This window comes from Telmatherina bonti (genome assembly GCF_933228915.1).
Source record: "Telmatherina bonti genome assembly, chromosome: 3".
Lineage (NCBI taxonomy): Eukaryota > Metazoa > Chordata > Actinopteri > Atheriniformes > Telmatherinidae > Telmatherina > Telmatherina bonti.
The window spans coordinates 43,646,217-43,667,048 of NC_136621.1; the positions used below are offsets into that span (position 1 = coordinate 43,646,217).

Sequence of the window (20,832 nt, forward strand, 5' to 3'; positions counted from 1 at the left end):
GCCATGAAACCAGGAACCGTGCTCACATAAAACCAGGAACCACGTACACATGAAACGAATTCACATGAAACCAGGAACCGTGTTGACATGAAACCAGGAACCATGTTCACATGAAACAGGAACCGTGTTGACATGAAACCAGGAACCGTGTTGACATGAAACCAGGAACCATGTTCACATGAAACCAGGAACCGTGTTGACATGAAACCATATTCACATGAAACCAAGAACCGTGTTCACATGAAACCAAGAACCACGTTTACTTGAAACCAGGAACCGTGTTTAAATGAAACCAGGAACCGTGTTCACATGAAACCAGGAACCGTGTTCACATGAAACCAGGAACCGTGTACACATGAAACCACGTTCACAAGAAACCAGTTCACATGAAACCAGGAACCATGTTCACATGAAACCAGGAACCGTGTTCACGTGAAACCAGGAACCGTGTTTACATGAAACCAGGAACCATGTTTACATGAAACCAGGAACCGTGTTCACGTGAAACCAGGAACCGTGTACACATGAAACCACGTTCACAAGAAACCAGTTCACATGAAACCAGGAACCATGTTCACATGAAACCAGGAACCGTGTTCACGTGAAACCAGGAACCGTGTTCACATAAAACCAGGAACCACGTTCACATAAAACCAGGAACCACGTTCACTTGAAACCAGGAACCGTGTTTACACGAAACCAGGAACCATGTTCACATTAAACCAGGAACCGTGTTCACATAAAACCAGGAACGATGTTCACATGAAACCAGGAACCATGTTCACATTAAACCAGGAACCGTGTTCACATGACACCAGGAACCACGTTCACATGAAACCAGGAACCGTGTTCACATGAAACCAGGAACCGTGTTGACATGAAACCAAGAACCATATTCACATGAAACCAGGAACTGTGTTCACATGAAACCAAGAACCATATTCACATGAAACCAAGAACCATATTCACATGAAACCGGGAACCATGTTCACATGAAACCAGGAACTGTGTTCACATGAAACCAAGAACCATATTCACATGAAACCAGGAACCACGTTCACTTGAAACCAGGAACCGTGTTCACATGAAACCAGGAACCGTGTTGACATGAAACCAGGAACCGTGTTAACATAAAACCAGGAACCGTGTTCACATGACACCAGGAACCACGTTCACATGAAACCAGGAACCGTGTTCACATGACACCAGGAACCGTGTTGACATGACACCAGGAACCACGTTAACATGAAACAAGGAACCATGTTCACATGAAACCAGGAACCATGTTCACATGAAACCAGGAACCATGTTCACATGAAACCAGGAACCGTGTTCACATGAAACCAGGAACCACGTTCACATGAAACCAGGAACCGTGTTCACATAAAACCAGGAACTGCGTTCACATGAAACCAGGAACCATGTTCACATGAAACCAGGAACCATGTTCACATGAAACCAGGAACCATGTTCACATGAAACCAGGAACCATGTTCACATGAAACCAGGAACCGTGTTCACATGAAACCAAGAACCACGTTCACTTGAAACCAGGAACCGTGTTGCCATGAAACCAGGAACCATGTTCACAATAATCCAGGAACCGTGTTCACATGAAACCAGGAACCGTGTTCACATGAAACCAGGAACCACAGTCACATGAAACCAGGAACCACGTTCACATGAAACCAGGAACCGTGTTCACATAAAACCAGGAACCACGTTCACATGAAACTAGGAACTGTGTTCACATGAAACCAGGAACTGTGTTTACATGAAACCAGGAACCGTGTTCACATGAAACCAGGAACCGTGTTCATATGAAACCAGGAACCATGTTCACATGAAACCAGGAACCGTGTTCACATGAAACCAGGAACCGTGTTCACATGAAACCAGGAACCATGTTCACATGAAACCAGGAACCGTGTTCACATGAAACCACGAACCATGTTCACATGAAACCAGGAACCATGTTCACATGAAACCAGGAACCGTGTTCACATGAAACCAGGAACCGTGTTCACATGAAACCAGGAACCATGTTCACATGAAACGAGGAACCGTGTTCACATGAAACCAGGAACCGTGTTCACATGAAACCAGGAACCATGTTCACATGAAACCAGGAACCGTGTTCACATGAAACCAGGAACCATGTTCACATGAAACCAGGTACCGTGTTCACATGAAATCAGGAACAGTGTTCACATGAAACCAGGAACCATGTTCACATGAAACCAGGAACCGTGTTCACATGAAACCAGGACCCGTGTTCACATGAAACCAGGAACCATGTTCACATGAAACCAGGAACCGTGTTCACATGAAACCAGGAACCATGTCCACATGAAAAAAGGAACCATGTTGCCATGAAACCAGGAACCGTGCTCACATAAAACCAGGAACCACGTACACATGAAACGAATTCACATGAAACCAGGAACCGTGTTGACATGAAACCAGGAACCATGTTCACATGAAACAGGAACCGTGTTGACATGAAACCAGGAACCGTGTTGACATGAAACCAGGAACCATGTTCACATGAAACCAGGAACCGTGTTGACATGAAACCATATTCACATGAAACCAAGAACCGTGTTCACATGAAACCAAGAACCACGTTTACTTGAAACCAGGAACCGTGTTTAAATGAAACCAGGAACCGTGTTCACATGAAACCAGGAACCGTGTTCACATGAAACCAGGAACCGTGTACACATGAAACCACGTTCACAAGAAACCAGTTCACATGAAACCAGGAACCATGTTCACATGAAACGAGGAACCATGTTCACATGAAACCAGGAACCATGTTCACATGAAACCAGGAACCGTGTTCACATGAAACCAAGAACCACGTTCACTTGAAACCAGGAACCGTGTTGCCATGAAACCAGGAACCATGTTCACAATAATCCAGGAACCGTGTTCACATGAAACCAGGAACCGTGTTCACATGAAACCAGGAACCACAGTCACATGAAACCAGGAACCACGTTCACATGAAACCAGGAACCATGTTCACATAAAACCAGGAACCACGTTCACATGAAACTAGGAACTGTGTTCACATGAAACCAGGAACCGTGTTGACATGACACCAGGAACCACGTTAACATGAAACAAGGAACCATGTTCACATGAAACCAGGAACCATGTTCACATGAAACCAGGAACCATGTTCACATGAAACCAGGAACCGTGTTCACATGAAACCAGGAACCACGTTCACATGAAACCAGGAACCGTGTTCACATAAAACCAGGAACTGCGTTCACATGAAACCAGGAACCATGTTCACATGAAACCAGGAACCATGTTCACATGAAACCAGGTACCATGTTCACATGAAACCAGGAACCATGTTCACATGAAACCAGGAACCGTGTTCACATGAAACCAAGAACCACGTTCACTTGAAACCAGGAACCGTGTTGCCATGAAACCAGGAACCATGTTCACAATAATCCAGGAACCATGTTCACATGAAACCAGGAACCGTGTTCACATGAAACCAGGAACCACAGTCACATGAAACCAGGAACCACGTTCACATGAAACCAGGAACCGTGTTCACATAAAACCAGGAACCACGTTCACATGAAACTAGGAACTGTGTTCACATGAAACCAGGAACTGTGTTTACATGAAACCAGGAACCGTGTTCACATGAAACCAGGAACCGTGTTCATATGAAACCAGGAACCATGTTCACATGAAACCAGGAACCGTGTTCACATGAAACCAGGAACCGTGTTCACATGAAACCAGGAACCATGTTCACATGAAACCAGGAACCGTGTTCACATGAAACCAGGAACCATGTTCACATGAAACCAGGAACCATGTTCACATGAAACCAGGAACCGTGTTCACATGAAACCAGGAACCGTGTTCACATGAAACCAGGAACCGTGTTCACATGAAACGAGGAACCGTGTTCACATGAAACCAGGAACCGTGTTGACATGAAACCAGGAACCGTGTTCACATGAAACCAGGAACCGTGTTCACATGAAACCAGGAACCATGTTCACATGAAACCAGGTACCGTGTTCACATGAAATCAGGAACAGTGTTCACATGAAACCAGGAACCATGTTCACATGAAACCAGGAACCGTGTTCACATGAAACCAGGACCCGTGTTCACATGAAACCAGGAACCATGTTCACATGAAACCAGGAACCGTGTTCACATGAAACCAGGAACCATGTCCACATGAAAAAAGGAACCATGTTGCCATGAAACCAGGAACCGTGCTCACATAAAACCAGGAACCACGTACACATGAAACGAATTCACATGAAACCAGGAACCGTGTTGACATGAAACCAGGAACCATGTTCACATGAAACAGGAACCGTGTTGACATGAAACCAGGAACCGTGTTGACATGAAACCAGGAACCATGTTCACATGAAACCAGGAACCGTGTTGACATGAAACCATATTCACATGAAACCAAGAACCGTGTTCACATGAAACCAAGAACCACGTTTACTTGAAACCAGGAACCGTGTTTAAATGAAACCAGGAACCGTGTTCACATGAAACCAGGAACCGTGTTCACATGAAACCAGGAACCGTGTACACATGAAACCACGTTCACAAGAAACCAGTTCACATGAAACCAGGAACCATGTTCACATGAAACGAGGAACCATGTTCACATGAAACCAGGAACCATGTTCACATGAAACCAGGAACCGTGTTCACATGAAACCAAGAACCACGTTCACTTGAAACCAGGAACCGTGTTGCCATGAAACCAGGAACCATGTTCACAATAATCCAGGAACCGTGTTCACATGAAACCAGGAACCGTGTTCACATGAAACCAGGAACCACAGTCACATGAAACCAGGAACCACGTTCACATGAAACCAGGAACCGTGTTCACATAAAACCAGGAACCACGTTCACATGAAACTAGGAACTGTGTTCACATGAAACCAGGAACTGTGTTTACATGAAACCAGGAACCGTGTTCACATGAAACCAGGAACCGTGTTCATATGAAACCAGGAACCGTGTTCACATGAAACCAGGAACCGTGTTCACATGAAACCAGGAACCGTGTTCACATGAAACCAGGAACCATGTTCACATGAAACCAGGAACCGTGTTCTCATGAAACCAGGAACCGTGTTCACATGAAACCAGGAACCATGTTCACATGAAACCAGGAACCGTGTTCACATGAAATCAGGAACCGTGTTGACATGAAACCAGGAACCGTGTTCACATGAAACCAGGAACCGTGTTCACATGAAACCAGGAACCATGTTCACATGAAACCAGGTACCGTGTTCACATGAAATCAGGAACAGTGTTCACATGAAACCAGGAACCATGTTCACATGAAACCAGGAACCGTGTTCACATGAAACCAGGACCCGTGTTCACATGAAACCAGGAACCATGTTCACATGAAACCAGGAACCGTGTTCACATGAAACCAGGAACCATGTCCACATGAAAAAAGGAACCATGTTGCCATGAAACCAGGAACCGTGCTCACATAAAACCAGGAACCACGTACACATGAAACGAATTCACATGAAACCAGGAACCGTGTTGACATGAAACCAAGAACCATATTCACATGAAACCAAGAACCATATTCACATGAAACCGGGAACCATGTTCACATGAAACCAGGAACTGTGTTCACATGAAACCAAGAACCATATTCACATGAAACCAGGAACCACGTTCACTTGAAACCAGGAACCGTGTTCACATGAAACCAGGAACCGTGTTGACATGAAACCAGGAACCGTGTTCACATAAAACCAGGAACCGTGTTCACATGACACCAGGAACCACGTTCACATGAAACCAGGAACCGTGTTCACATGACACCAGGAACCGTGTTGACATGACACCAGGAACCACGTTAACATGAAACAAGGAACCATGTTCACATGAAACCAGGAACCATGTTCACATGAAACCAGGAACCATGTTCACATGAAACCAGGAACCGTGTTCACATGAAACCAGGAACCACGTTCACATGAAACCAGGAACCGTGTTCACATAAAACCAGGAACTGCGTTCACATGAAACCAGGAACCATGTTCACATGAAACCAGGAACCATGTTCACATGAAACCAGGAACCATGTTCACATGAAACCAGGAACCATGTTCACATGAAACCAGGAACCGTGTTCACATGAAACCAAGAACCACGTTCACTTGAAACCAGGAACCGTGTTGCCATGAAACCAGGAACCATGTTCAGAATAATCCAGGAACCGTGTTCACATGAAACCAGGAACCGTGTTGACATGAAACCAGGAACCACAGTCACATGAAACCAGGAACCACGTTCACATGAAACCAGGAACCGTGTTCACATAAAACCAGGAACCACGTTCACATGAAACTAGGAACTGTGTTCACATGAAACCAGGAACTGTGTTTACATGAAACCAGGAACCGTGTTCACATGAAACCAGGAACCGTGTTCATATGAAACCAGGAACCATGTTCACATAAAACCAGGAACCGTGTTCACATGAAACCAGGAACCATGTTCACATGAAACCAGGAACCATGTTCACATGAAACCGGGAACCGTGTTCACATGAAACCAGGAACCGTGTTCACATGAAACCAGGAACCATGTTCACATGAAACGAGGAACCGTGTTCACATGAAACCAGGAACCGTGTTGACATGAAACCAGGAACCGTGTTCACATGAAACCAGGAACCGTGTTCACATGAAACCAGGAACCATGTTCACATGAAACCAGGTACTGTGTTCACATGAAATCAGGAACAGTGTTCACATGAAACCAGGAACCATGTTAAAATGAAACCAGGAACCATGTTCACATGAAACCAGGACCCGTGTTCACATGAAACCAGGAACCGTGTTCACATGAAACCAGGAACCGTGTTCACATGAAACCAGGAACCATGTCCACATGAAAAAAGGAACCATGTTGCCATGAAACCAGGAACCGTGCTCACATAAAACCAGGAACCACGTACACATGAAACGAATTCACATGAAACCAGGAACCGTGTTGACATGAAACCAGGAACCATGTTCACATGAAACAGGAACCGTGTTGACATGAAACCAGGAACCGTGTTGACATGAAACCAGGAACCATGTTCACATGAAACCAGGAACCGTGTTGACATGAAACCATATTCACATGAAACCAAGAACCGTGTTCACATGAAACCAAGAACCACGTTTACTTGAAACCAGGAACCGTGTTTAAATGAAACCAGGAACCGTGTTCACATGAAACCAGGAACCGTGTTCACATGAAACCAGGAACCGTGTACACATGAAACCACGTTCACAAGAAACCAGTTCACATGAAACCAGGAACCATGTTCACATGAAACGAGGAACCATGTTCACATGAAACCAGGAACCATGTTCACATGAAACCAGGAACCGTGTTCACATGAAACCAAGAACCACGTTCACTTGAAACCAGGAACCGTGTTGCCATGAAACCAGGAACCATGTTCACAATAATCCAGGAACCGTGTTCACATGAAACCAGGAACCGTGTTCACATGAAACCAGGAACCACAGTCACATGAAACCAGGAACCACGTTCACATGAAACCAGGAACCGTGTTCACATAAAACCAGGAACCACGTTCACATGAAACCAGGAACTGTGTTCACATGAAACCAGGAACCGTGTTGACATGACACCAGGAACCACGTTAACATGAAACAAGGAACCATGTTCACATGAAACCAGGAACCATGTTCACATGAAACCAGGAACCATGTTCACATGAAACCAGGAACCGTGTTCACATGAAACCAGGAACCACGTTCACATGAAACCAGGAACCGTGTTCACATAAAACCAGGAACTGCGTTCACATGAAACCAGGAACCATGTTCACATGAAACCAGGAACCATGTTCACATGAAACCAGGAACCATGTTCACATGAAACCAGGAACCATGTTCACATGAAACCAGGAACCGTGTTCACATGAAACCAAGAACCACGTTCACTTGAAACCAGGAACCGTGTTGCCATGAAACCAGGAACCATGTTCACAATAATCCAGGAACCGTGTTCACATGAAACCAGGAACCGTGTTCACATGAAACCAGGAACCACAGTCACATGAAACCAGGAACCACGTTCACATGAAACCAGGAACCGTGTTCACACAAAACCAGGAACCACGTTCACATGAAACTAGGAACTGTGTTCACATGAAACCAGCAACTGTGTTTACATGAAACCAGGAACCGTGTTCACATGAAACCAGGAACCGTGTTCATATGAAACCAGGAACCATGTTCACATGAAACCAGGAACCGTGTTCACATGAAACCAGGAACCGTGTTCACATGAAACCAGGAACCATGTTCACATGAAACCAGGAACCGTGTTCACATGAAACCAGGAACCATGTTCACATGAAACCAGGAACCATGTTCACATGAAACCAGGAACCGTGTTCACATGAAACCAGGAACCGTGTTCACATGAAACCAGGAACCATGTTCACATGAAACGAGGAACTGTGTTCACATGAAACCAGGAACTGTGTTTACATGAAACCAGGAACCGTGTTCACATGAAACCAGGAACCGTGTTCATATGAAACCAGGAACCATGTTCACATAAAACCAGGAACCGTGTTCACATGAAACCAGGAACCATGTTCACATGAAACCAGGAACCATGTTCACATGAAACCGGGAACCGTGTTCACATGGAACCAGGAACCATGTTCACATGAAACCAGGAACCGTGTTCACATGAAACCAGGAACCGTGTTGACATGAAACCAGGAACCGTGTTCACATGAAACCAGGAACCGTGTTCACATGAAACCAGGAACCATGTTCACATGAAACCAGGTACTGTGTTCACATGAAATCAGGAACAGTGTTCACATGAAACCAGGAACCATGTTAAAATGAAACCAGGAACCGTGTTCACATGAAACCAGGACCCGTGTTCACATGAAACCAGGAACCGTGTTCACATGAAACCAGGAACCGTGTTCACATGAAACCAGGAACCATGTCCACATGAAAAAAGGAACCATGTTGCCATGAAACCAGGAACCGTGCTCACATAAAACCAGGAACCACGTACACATGAAACGAATTCACATGAAACCAGGAACCGTGTTGACATGAAACCAGGAACCATGTTCACATGAAACAGGAACCGTGTTGACATGAAACCAGGAACCGTGTTGACATGAAACCAGGAACCATGTTCACATGAAACCAGGAACCGTGTTGACATGAAACCATATTCACATGAAACCAAGAACCGTGTTCACATGAAACCAAGAACCGTGTTCACATGAAACCAGGAACCATGTTCACATGAAACGAGGAACCATGTTCACATGAAACCAGGAACCATGTTCACATGAAACGAGGAACCATGTTCACATGAAACCAGGAACCATGTTCACATGAAACCAGGAACCGTGTTCACATGAAACCAAGAACCACGTTCACTTGAAACCAGGAACCGTGTTGCCATGAAACCAGGAACCATGTTCACAATAATCCAGGAACCGTGTTCACATGAAACCAGGAACCGTGTTCACATGAAACCAGGACACATGAAACCAGGAACCATGTTCACATGAAACGAGGAACCATGTTCACATGAAACCAGGAACCATGTTCACATGAAACCAGGAACCGTGTTCACATGAAACCAAGAACCACGTTCACTTGAAACCAGGAACCGTGTTGCCATGAAACCAGGAACCATGTTCACAATAATCCAGGAACCGTGTTCACATGAAACCAGGAACCGTGTTCACATGAAACCAGGAACCACAGTCACATGAAACCAGGAACCACGTTCACATGAAACCAGGAACCGTGTTCACATAAAACCAGGAACCACGTTCACATGAAACCAGGAACTGTGTTCACATGAAACCAGGAACCGTGTTGACATGACACCAGGAACCACGTTAACATGAAACAAGGAACCATGTTCACATGAAACCAGGAACCATGTTCACATGAAACCAGGAACCATGTTCACATGAAACCAGGAACCGTGTTCACATGAAACCAGGAACCACGTTCACATGAAACCAGGAACCGTTTTCACATAAAACCAGGAACTGCGTTCACATGAAACCAGGAACCATGTTCACATGAAACCAGGAACCATGTTCACATGAAACCAGGAACCATGTTCACATGAAACCAGGAACCATGTTCACATGAAACCAGGAACCGTGTTCACATGAAACCAAGAACCACGTTCACTTGAAACCAGGAACCGTGTTGCCATGAAACCAGGAACCATGTTCACAATAATCCAGGAACCGTGTTCACATGAAACCAGGAACCGTGTTCACATGAAACCAGGAACCACAGTCACATGAAACCAGGAACCACGTTCACATGAAACCAGGAACCGTGTTCACACAAAACCAGGAACCACGTTCACATGAAACTAGGAACTGTGTTCACATGAAACCAGCAACTGTGTTTACATGAAACCAGGAACCGTGTTCACATGAAACCAGGAACCGTGTTCATATGAAACCAGGAACCATGTTCACATGAAACCAGGAACCATGTCCACATGAAAAAAGGAACCATGTTGCCATGAAACCAGGAACCGTGCTCACATAAAACCAGGAACCACGTACACATGAAACGAATTCACATGAAACCAGGAACCGTGTTGACATGAAACCAGGAACCATGTTCACATGAAACAGGAACCGTGTTGACATGAAACCAGGAACCGTGTTGACATGAAACCAGGAACCATGTTCACATGAAACCAGGAACCGTGTTGACATGAAACCATATTCACATGAAACCAAGAACCGTGTTCACATGAAACCAAGAACCACGTTTACTTGAAACCAGGAACCGTGTTTAAATGAAACCAGGAACCGTGTTCACATGAAACCAGGAACCGTGTTCACATGAAACCAGGAACCGTGTACACATGAAACCACGTTCACAAGAAACCAGTTCACATGAAACCAGGAACCATGTTCACATGAAACCAGGAACCGTGTTCACGTGAAACCAGGAACCGTGTTTACATGAAACCAGGAACCATGTTCACATAAAACCAGGAACCACGTTCACATAAAACCAGGAACCACGTTCACTTGAAACCAGGAACCGTGTTTACACGAAACCAGGAACCATGTTCACATTAAACCAGGAACCGTGTTCACATAAAACCAGGAACGATGTTCACATGAAACCAGGAACCATGTTCACATTAAACCAGGAACCGTGTTCACATGACACCAGGAACCACGTTCACATGAAACCAGGAACCGTGTTCACATGAAACCAGGAACCGTGTTGACATGAAACCAAGAACCATATTCACATGAAACCAGGAACTGTGTTCACATGAAACCAAGAACCATATTCACATGAAACCAAGAACCATATTCACATGAAACCGGGAACCGTGTTCACATGAAACCAGGAACTGTGTTCACATGAAACCAAGAACCATATTCACATGAAACCAGGAACCACGTTCACTTGAAACCAGGAACCGTGTTCACATGAAACCAGGAACCGTGTTGACATGAAACCAGGAACCGTGTTCACATAAAACCAGGAACCGTGTTCACATGACACCAGGAACCACGTTCACATGAAACCAGGAACCGTGTTCACATGACACCAGGAACCGTGTTGACATGACACCAGGAACCACGTTAACATGAAACAAGGAACCATGTTCACATGAAACCAGGAACCATGTTCACATGAAACCAGGAACCATGTTCACATGAAACCAGGAACCGTGTTCACATGAAACCAGGAACCACGTTCACATGAAACCAGGAACCGTGTTCACATAAAACCAGGAACTGCGTTCACATGAAACCAGGAACCATGTTCACATGAAACCAGGAACCATGTTCACATGAAACCAGGAACCATGTTCACATGAAACCAGGAACCATGTTCACATGAAACCAGGAACCATGTTCACATGAAACCAGGAACCGTTTTCACATGAAACCAAGAACCACGTTCACTTGAAACCAGGAACCGTGTTGCCATGAAACCAGGAACCATGTTCACAATAATCCAGGAACCGTGTTCACATGAAACCAGGAACCGTGTTCACATGAAACCAGGAACCACAGTCACATGAAACCAGGAACCACGTTCACATGAAACCAGGAACCGTGTTCACATAAAACCAGGAACCACGTTCACATGAAACTAGGAACTGTGTTCACATGAAACCAGGAACTGTGTTTACATGAAACCAGGAACCGTGTTCACGTGAAACCAGGAACAATGTTCATATGAAACCAGGAACCATGTTCACATGAAACCAGGAACCGTGTTCACATGAAACCAGGAACCGTGTTCACATGAAACCAGGAACCATGTTCACATGAAACCAGGAACCGTGTTCACATGAAACCAGGAACCATGTTCACATGAAACCAGGAACCATGTTCACATGAAACCAGGAACCGTGTTCACATGAAACCAGGAACCGTGTTCACATGAAACCAGGAACCATGTTCACATGAAACGAGGAACCGTGTTCACATGAAACCAGGAACCGTGTTGACATGAAACCAGGAACCGTGTTCACATGAAACCAGGAACCGTGTTCACATGAAACCAGGAACCATGTTCACATGAAACCAGGTACCGTGTTCACATGAAATCAGGAACAGTGTTCACATGAAATCAGGAACAATGTTCACATGAAACCAGGAACCATGTTCACATGAAACCAGGAACCGTGTTCACATGAAACCAGGACCCGTGTTCACATGAAACCAGGAACCATGTTCACATGAAACCAGGAACCGTGTTCACATGAAACCAGGAACCATGTCCACATGAAAAAAGGAACCATGTTGCCATGAAACCAGGAACCGTGCTCACATAAAACCAGGAACCACGTACACATGAAACGAATTCACATGAAACCAGGAACCGTGTTGACATGAAACCAGGAACCATGTTCACATGAAACAGGAACCGTGTTTAAATGAAACCAGGAACCGTGTTCACATGAAACCAGGAACCGTGTTCACATGAAACCAGGAACCGTGTACACATGAAACCACGTTCACAAGAAACCAGTTCACATGAAACCAGGAACCATGTTCACATGAAACGAGGAACCATGTTCACATGAAACCAGGAACCATGTTCACATGAAACCAGGAACCGTGTTCACATGAAACCAAGAACCACGTTCACTTGAAACCAGGAACCGTGTTGCCATGAAACCAGGAACCATGTTCACAATAATCCAGGAACCGTGTTCACATGAAACCAGGAACCGTGTTCACATGAAACCAGGAACCACAGTCACATGAAACCAGGAACCACGTTCACATGAAACCAGGAACCGTGTTCACATAAAACCAGGAACCACGTTCACATGAAACTAGGAACTGTGTTCACATGAAACCAGGAACTGTGTTTACATGAAACCAGGAACCGTGTTCACATGAAACCAGGAACCGTGTTCATATGAAACCAGGAACCATGTTCACATGAAACCAGGAACCGTGTTCACATGAAACCAGGAACCGTGTTCACATGAAACCAGGAACCATGTTCACATGAAACCAGGAACCGTGTTCACATGAAACCAGGAACCATGTTCATATGAAACCAGGAACCATGTTCACATGAAACCAGGAACCGTGTTCACATGAAACCAGGAACCGTGTTCACATGAAACCAGGAACCATGTTCACATGAAACCAGGAACCGTGTTCACATGAAACCAGGAACCGTGTTGACATGAAACCAGGAACCGTGTTCACATGAAACCAGGAACCGTGTTCACATGAAACCAGGAACCATGTTCACATGAAACCAGGTACCGTGTTCACATGAAATCAGGAACAGTGTTCACATGAAACCAGGAACCATGTTCACATGAAACCAGGAACCGTGTTCACATGAAACCAGGACCCGTGTTCACATGAAACCAGGAACCATGTTCACATGAAACCAGGAACCGTGTTCACATGAAACCAGGAACCATGTCCACATGAAAAAAGGAACCATGTTGCCATGAAACCAGGAACCGTGCTCACATAAAACCAGGAACCACGTACACATGAAACGAATTCACATGAAACCAGGAACCGTGTTGACATGAAACCAGGAACCATGTTCACATGAAACAGGAACCGTGTTGACATGAAACCAGGAACCGTGTTGACATGAAACCAGGAACCATGTTCACATGAAACCAGGAACCGTGTTGACATGAAACCATATTCACATGAAACCAAGAACCGTGTTCACATGAAACCAAGAACCACGTTTACTTGAAACCAGGAACCGTGTTTAAATGAAACCAGGAACCGTGTTCACATGAAACCAGGAACCGTGTTCACATGAAACCAGGAACCGTGTACACATGAAACCACGTTCACAAGAAACCAGTTCACATGAAACCAGGAACCATGTTCACATGAAACGAGGAACCATGTTCACATGAAACCAGGAACCATGTTCACATGAATCCAGGAACCACGTTCACATAAAACGAGGAACTGTGTTCACATGAATCCAGGAACCACGTTCACATGAAACCAGGAACCGTTTTCACATAAAACCAGGAACCGTGTTCACATGAAACCAGGAACCATGTTCACATGAAAGCAGGTATCATGTTCTCATAAAACCAGGAGTCCTGTTCACATGAAACCAGGAGTCATGTTCACAATAAACCAAGAACCGTCTTCACATGAAACCAAGAACCACGTTCACATTAAACCAGGAACCGTGTTCACATGAAACCAGGAACCACGTTCACATGAAACCAGGAACCGTGTTCACAGGAAACCAGGAACCATTTTCACATGAAACCAGGAACCGTTTTCACATAAAACCAGGAACCGTGTTCACATGAAACCAGGAACCATGTTCACATGAAACCAGGAACCGTGTTCACATAAAACCAGGAACCGTGTTCACATGAAACCAGGAACCATGTTCACATGAAACCAGGAGTCATGTTCACAATAAACCAAGAACCGTGTTCACATTAAACCAGGAACCATGTTCACATGAAACCAGGAACCGTTTTCACATAAAACCAGGAACCGTGTTCACATGAAACCAGGAACCATGTTCACATGAAACCAGGAGTCATGTTCACAATAAACCAAGAACCGTGTTCACATGAAACCAGGAGTCATGTTCACATGAAACCAGGAACCATGTTCACATGAAACCAGGTACCGTGTTCACATGAAATCAGGAACAGTGTTCACATGAAACCAGGAACCATGTTCACATGAAACCAGGAACCGTGTTCACATGAAACCAGGACCCGTGTTCACATGAAACCAGGAACCATGTTCACATGAAACCAGGAACCGTGTTCACATGAAACCAGGAACCATGTCCACATGAAAAAAGGAACCATGTTGCCATGAAACCAGGAACCGTGCTCACATAAAACCAGGAACCACGTACACATGAAACGAATTCACATGAAACCAGGAACCGTGTTGACATGAAACCAGGAACCATGTTCACATGAAACAGGAACCGTGTTGACATGAAACCAGGAACCGTGTTGACATGAAACCAGGAACCATGTTCACATGAAACCAGGAACCGTGTTGACATGAAACCATATTCACATGAAACCAAGAACCGTGTTCACATGAAACCAAGAACCACGTTTACTTGAAACCAGGAACCGTGTTTAAATGAAACCAGGAACCGTGTTCACATGAAACCAGGAACCGTGTTCACATGAAACCAGGAACCGTGTACACATGAAACCACGTTCACAAGAAACCAGTTCACATGAAACCAGGAACCATGTTCACATGAAACGAGGAACCATGTTCACATGAAACCAGGAACCATGTTCACATGAATCCAGGAACCACGTTCACATAAAACGAGGAACTGTGTTCACATGAAACCAGGAACCACGTTCACATGAAACCAGGAACCGTTTTCACATAAAACCAGGAACCGTGTTCACATGAAACCAGGAACCATGTTCACATGAAAGCAGGTATCATGTTCTCATAAAACCAGGAGTCCTGTTCACATGAAACCAGGAGTCATGTTCACAATAAACCAAGAACCGTCTTCACATGAAACCAAGAACCACGTTCACATTAAACCAGGAACCGTGTTCACATGAAACCAGGAACCACGTTCACATGAAACCAGGAACCGTGTTCACAGGAAACCAGGAACCATTTTCACATGAAACCAGGAACCGTTTTCACATAAAACCAGGAACCGTGTTCACATGAAACCAGGAACCATGTTCACATGAAACCAGGAACCGTGTTCACATAAAACCAGGAACCGTGTTCACATGAAACCAGGAACCATGTTCACATGAAACCAGGAGTCATGTTCACAATAAACCAAGAACCGTGTTCACATTAAACCAGGAACCATGTTCACATGAAACCAGGAACCGTTTTCACATAAAACCAGGAACCGTGTTCACATGAAACCAGGAACCATGTTCACATGAAACCAGGAGTCATGTTCACAATAAACCAAGAACCGTGTTCACATGAAACCAGGAGTCATGTTCACAATAAACCAAGAACCGTGTTCACATTAAACCAGGAACCGTGTTCACATGAAACCAGGAACCGTTTTCACATAAAACCAGGAACCGTGTTCACATGAAACCAGGAACCATGTTCACATGAAACCAGGAGTCATGTTCACAATAAACCAAGAACCGTGTTCACATGAAACCAGGAACCATGTTCACATGAAACCAGGAACCGTGTTCTCATAAAACCAGGAACCGTGTTCACATGAAACCAGGAACCACGTTCACATGAAACCAGGAACCGTGTTCACATGAAACCAGGAACCATGTCCACATGAAAAAAGGAACCATGTTGCCATGAAACCAGGAACCGTGCTCACATAAAACCAGGAACCACGTACACATGAAACGAATTCACATGAAACCAGGAACCGTGTTGACATGAAACCAGGAACCATGTTCACATGAAACAGGAACCGTGTTGACATGAAACCAGGAACCGTGTTGACATGAAACCAGGAACCATGTTCACATGAAACCAGGAACCGTGTTGACATGAAACCATATTCACATGAAACCAAGAACCGTGTTCACATGAAACCAAGAACCACGTTTACTTGAAACCAGGAACCGTGTTTAAATGAAACCAGGAACCGTGTTCACATGAAACCAGGAACCGTGTTCACATGAAACCAGGAACCGTGTACACATGAAACCACGTTCACAAGAAACCAGTTCACATGAAACCAGGAACCATGTTCACATGAAACGAGGAACCATGTTCACATGAAACCAGGAACCATGTTCACATGAATCCAGGAACCACGTTCACATAAAACGAGGAACTGTGTTCACATGAATCCAGGAACCACGTTCACATGAAACCAGGAACCGTTTTCACATAAAACCAGGAACCGTGTTCACATGAAACCAGGAACCATGTTCACATGAAAGCAGGTATCATGTTCTCATAAAACCAGGAGTCCTGTTCACATGAAACCAGGAGTCATGTTCACAATAAACCAAGAACCGTCTTCACATGAAACCAAGAACCACGTTCACATTAAACCAGGAACCGTGTTCACATGAAACCAGGAACCACGTTCACATGAAACCAGGAACCGTGTTCACAGGAAACCAGGAACCATTTTCACATGAAACCAGGAACCATGTTCACATGAAACCAGGAACCGTGTTCACATAAAACCAGGAACCGTGTTCACATGAAACCAGGAACCATGTTCACATGAAACCAGGAGTCATGTTCACAATAAACCAAGAACCGTGTTCACATTAAACCAGGAACCATGTTCACATGAAACCAGGAACCGTTTTCACATAAAACCAGGAACCGTGTTCACATGAAACCAGGAACCATGTTCACATGAAACCAGGAGTCATGTTCACAATAAACCAAGAACCGTGTTCACATGAAACCAGGAGTCATGTTCACATGAAACCAGGAACCATGTTCACATGAAACCAGGTACCGTGTTCACATGAAATCAGGAACAGTGTTCACATGAAACCAGGAACCATGTTCACATGAAACCAGGAACCGTGTTCACATGAAACCAGGACCCGTGTTCACATGAAACCAGGAACCATGTTCACATGAAACCAGGAACCGTGTTCACATGAAACCAGGAACCATGTCCACATGAAAAAAGGAACCATGTTGCCATGAAACCAGGAACCGTGCTCACATAAAACCAGGAACCACGTACACATGAAACGAATTCACATGAAACCAGGAACCGTGTTGACATGAAACCAGGAACCATGTTCACATGAAACAGGAACCGTGTTGACATGAAACCAGGAACCGTGTTGACATGAAACCAGGAACCATGTTCACATGAAACCAGGAACCGTGTTGACATGAAACCATATTCACATGAAACCAAGAACCGTGTTCACATGAAACCAAGAACCACGTTTACTTGAAACCAGGAACCGTGTTTAAATGAAACCAGGAACCGTGTTCACATGAAACCAGGAACCGTGTTCACATGAAACCAGGAACCGTGTACACATGAAACCACGTTCACAAGAAACCAGTTCACATGAAACCAGGAACCATGTTCACATGAAACGAGGAACCATGTTCACATGAAACCAGGAACCATGTTCACATGAATCCAGGAACCACGTTCACATAAAACGAGGAACTGTGTTCACATGAAACCAGGAACCACGTTCACATGAAACCAGGAACCGTTTTCACATAAAACCAGGAACCGTGTTCACATGAAACCAGGAACCATGTTCACATGAAAGCAGGTATCATGTTCTCATAAAACCAGGAGTCCTGTTCACATGAAACCAGGAGTCATGTTCACAATAAACCAAGAACCGTCTTCACATGAAACCAAGAACCACGTTCACATTAAACCAGGAACCGTGTTCACATGAAACCAGGAACCACGTTCACATGAAACCAGGAACCGTGTTCACAGGAAACCAGGAACCATTTTCACATGAAACCAGGAACCGTTTTCACATAAAACCAGGAACCGTGTTCACATGAAACCAGGAACCATGTTCACATGAAACCAGGAACCGTGTTCACATAAAACCAGGAACCGTGTTCACATGAAACCAGGAACCATGTTCACATGAAACCAGGAGTCATGTTCACAATAAACCAAGAACCGTGTTCACATTAAACCAGGAACCATGTTCACATGAAACCAGGAACCGTTTTCACATAAAACCAGGAACCGTGTTCACATGAAACCAGGAACCATGTTCACATGAAACCAGGAGTCATGTTCACAATAAACCAAGAACCGTGTTCACATGAAACCAGGAGTCATGTTCACAATAAACCAAGAACCGTGTTCACATTAAACCAGGAACCGTGTTCACATGAAACCAGGAACCGTTTTCACATAAAACCAGGAACCGTGTTCACATGAAACCAGGAACCACGTTCACATGAAACCAGGAACCGTGTTCACATGAAACCAGGAACCATGTTCACATGAAACCAGGAACCGCGTTCACATGAAACCAGGAACCACGTTCACATGAAACCAGGAACCGTGTTCACATGAAAGCAGGAACCACGTTCACATGAAATCAGGAGTCATGTTGACATGAAACCAGGACCCGTGTTGACATGAAACCAGGAACCAAACCAGCAAGCAGGTAGACAAGGAAAGTGCTGCTGGTGGATCAGCTGCTGATCCAGTGATGGACCAGCTACTGATTCTGCTGGTTCTGTGGCCGACCAGCTCTTTTGTTTTAGGGAAGACCGACTTACGTTTGGACACAACCCGGTTCAGGATGGTTCTGAGTTCCTGCACTGAGATCGCCATGTCCTGAGGAGGAAAATCTGATTTAATCAAATTATTTCTGAGAAGGACGTTGGAAAGTGGCAGGTCTACAAAAAGACCGATGTGGACTCACGTGTCCAGCCAACTGGGCAAACATGGACCTGAAGGAGTCGTCAATGTCCCCCTCAGCGATGTCCTCCTGGAGGGCAGAATCACCTCAACATTAACACTCAGCTGTTTTTATAAAACCGTGTGAAAGTAGGAGGAAATGTGTGTGGACCTCTTCTGGAACGTCAGCGACCACAATGTCGTCCATGTCCCTGCAGAGAGTCACATGACACAACATTTACCTCAGAAAAGACCAGATCAGATGTTCTGTTTCTGGTTCTAACTCACTGCATCTCCGTCTGCTTCTCGGCGAACACTCTCAGAACGAAGTCGGCTTCCTTTGAGGGTTCGAAGGTCGATGGGACGATGAGGTAGTCGCCTGGGGGGAGGCGGAGCCTGGCGCTCACCTCCCTCAGGTTGATGAAGGTCTCGGAGCGAGCGCAGGACGAGTGGCGCAGAAAGAAGTCCTTCTTCATGTGGATGCTGGGAGAACCTCGGTACTACCGGGTAGACACACTTTTAACTTCAACGCCAACGCCAAGTTCAGAAGAACAGTCGGTGATGAACTCACCTCCTCGGGGATCTAGCAACGAGGGAAGACACAGAAGAAGTGTTTAAAGTAGAGACCGAGCAGGAAGTTGTTTCTGACACAAACTTCACATCATCACGTTGAACCAGGGACTGCCAGCGGCTGCTAGGGCCTTGTGAGCAGTTACCATGGTTACTACAGTTTGAATGGTTGCTATGAAGAATCAGAGGTGTTTATTGGAGAAGACTGGTCAGACGTTGGCGGTGGAAGGAGGCTCTGAAACGGCAGCCATGATGGAATTTATCAGCTGACGCATTAGAAACCAGCTGATGGAAAAACGATAATGTTACCATGACGACGGTGTCCTCTGACTCT

At 45.0% G+C, this 20,832-nt stretch overlaps 1 protein-coding gene across 1 annotated transcript in view; it reads right to left on the reverse strand.

Annotated features, from left to right (window-relative positions):
• Positions 1 to 20,832, reverse strand: part of LOC306774723 (calpain-1 catalytic subunit-like) — a gene marked incomplete at both ends in the record, with an annotated part of 204,708 nt that overhangs the window by 159,795 nt on the left and 24,081 nt on the right. The window contains 5 exons of the mRNA XM_079264877.1: positions 19,808 to 19,865; positions 19,954 to 20,019; positions 20,101 to 20,140; positions 20,217 to 20,428; positions 20,500 to 20,511. Coding sequence (XP_079121003.1) covers positions 19,808 to 19,865; positions 19,954 to 20,019; positions 20,101 to 20,140; positions 20,217 to 20,428; positions 20,500 to 20,511 — 388 coding nt within the window. The remainder of the gene's footprint in view (positions 1 to 19,807; positions 19,866 to 19,953; positions 20,020 to 20,100; positions 20,141 to 20,216; positions 20,429 to 20,499; positions 20,512 to 20,832) is intronic.